Raw genomic sequence first — 1,788 nt, 5'->3', positions numbered from 1 at the left:
AGAGCAGCAAGCACTTAACTGTCCAGCCATCCCTTGAGGCAGCCCCTGGTTTCTCTCTGTTGCAGGTTCTTTCCTACTGAGTGGGTATAGAAACTCTGGTCACAGAGTAAGGGACAAGGAGTGAACTCGGGGTCTCTGATACCCATAAAGCCTGCTTCTGACTTCCCTCTGCTCCTCTTTCCCCAGAGTCTCAGGGATCAGACACTGTCAGTTTGGCTCCGGAACCTTCTTTCTTTTCCTGTTACACCCAGTCATTATCTTCATCCAAGAGGCGATACTGTGGAAGAGCAGCTGGGAACTGAATGCTTGGACTCCTTGATTCTGATCCGAGGACTGTTGCTAACCAGAGGCCATTTCCTTCTGTAGGCCTTGGCATCCTCGGTGGCTCTAGGACTGGCTTCTGATGCTCTGGGCAGGAAGGACGCCAGTGTGAAATTCTTTTCTCTGTAGATGAACTGAATACAGTGGGCAAGAGGAACAGTGACGAGAGGCACCCACTCGGCCCCATGGACCTGCCCCCACAGCTCTCCTTCGCTCTCTATGTATCAGCCTTTGCACTAGGCTTTCCATTGAACTTGTTAGCCATCCGAGGTGCAGTGTCCCACGCGAAACTGCGACTCACCCCCAGCTTGGTCTACACTCTCCATTTGGCCTGCTCTGACCTCCTACTGGCCATCACCCTGCCCCTGAAGGCTGTGGAGGCCCTGGCTTCTGGGGTCTGGCCCCTGCCACTCCCCTTCTGCCCAGTCTTTGCCTTGGCCCACTTTGCGCCCCTCTATGCAGGTGGAGGCTTCCTGGCTGCTCTCAGTGCTGGCCGCTACCTGGGAGCTGCCTTCCCCTTTGGATACCAAGCCATCCGGAGGCCCCGCTATTCCTGGGGTGTGTGTGTGGCTATATGGGCCCTTGTCCTTTGCCACCTGGGACTGGCTCTTGGCTTGGAGGCTCCCAGAGGCTGGGTGGATAACACCACCAGTTCCCTGGGCATCAACATACCCGTGAATGGCTCCCCGGTCTGCCTGGAAGCGTGGGATCCTGACTCTGCCCGCCCTGCCCGACTCAGTTTCTCGATTCTGCTCTTCTTTCTGCCCTTGGTTATCACTGCTTTCTGCTATGTGGGCTGCCTCCGGGCCCTGGTGCACTCGGGCCTGAGCCACAAACGGAAGCTCAGGGCAGCTTGGGTGGCTGGAGGAGCACTTCTCACACTCCTGCTCTGCCTGGGGCCCTATAATGCTTCCAATGTGGCTAGTTTCATAAACCCGGACTTAGAAGGCTCCTGGAGGAAGTTGGGGCTCATCACAGGAGCCTGGAGTGTGGTGCTCAACCCACTGGTCACTGGCTACTTGGGAACAGGTCCTGGACAGGGGACAATATGTGTGACCAGGACTCCAAGAGGGACAATTCAGAAGTAGCAGCCACCTCTGGAGGAAAGGGGCACTGAGTGGAATTGGATGACTCTGACTCTGCCAGGCCCTCAAGAGGACCACAACTCAGGAGGCCTGGCACAAAGCCATTGCAGAAGTCACACGTTGGAAGGGATACACCTGGAGAGGACAGTGTCCTTATACAAAGAAGAGAGCGGAGGACAAGAGCTGGGCGACAAGAGACAGTACACCTGCCTGACACACCTCAGCTTGCTCCCACCTGCTTCTGGACTTTTTTTGTCCTAAGTGCCTGCCGTAGGCTGTGCGCAGCCCTCTCCAGAGGGTGAGGAGAAGCTCGTTCCAGATCAGGAGGAATGCCACCATCATGACCCAGTTTTGGAGTGTTCACCTGGTATAATTTCTGAGG

At 56.0% G+C, this 1,788-nt stretch overlaps 1 protein-coding gene across 1 annotated transcript; it reads left to right on the top strand.

The window, feature by feature from the left end:
• Positions 1–504: 504 nt before the first annotated feature.
• Ffar1 (free fatty acid receptor 1) lies at positions 505–1,409 on the top strand. Its single transcript, NM_153304.2, is given in 1 exon segment — positions 505–1,409. A coding segment is annotated over 1 exon segment (903 nt). The 5' UTR covers positions 505–506.
• Positions 1,410–1,788: the final 379 nt, after the last annotated feature.

This window comes from Rattus norvegicus, chromosome 1 (assembly GCF_021556685.1).
Source record: "Rattus norvegicus strain SHRSP/BbbUtx chromosome 1, alternate assembly SHRSP_T2T, whole genome shotgun sequence".
In the NCBI taxonomy this organism is placed as follows: domain Eukaryota; kingdom Metazoa; phylum Chordata; class Mammalia; order Rodentia; family Muridae; genus Rattus; species Rattus norvegicus.
This window is presented reverse-complemented; position numbering and strand designations above follow the sequence as displayed.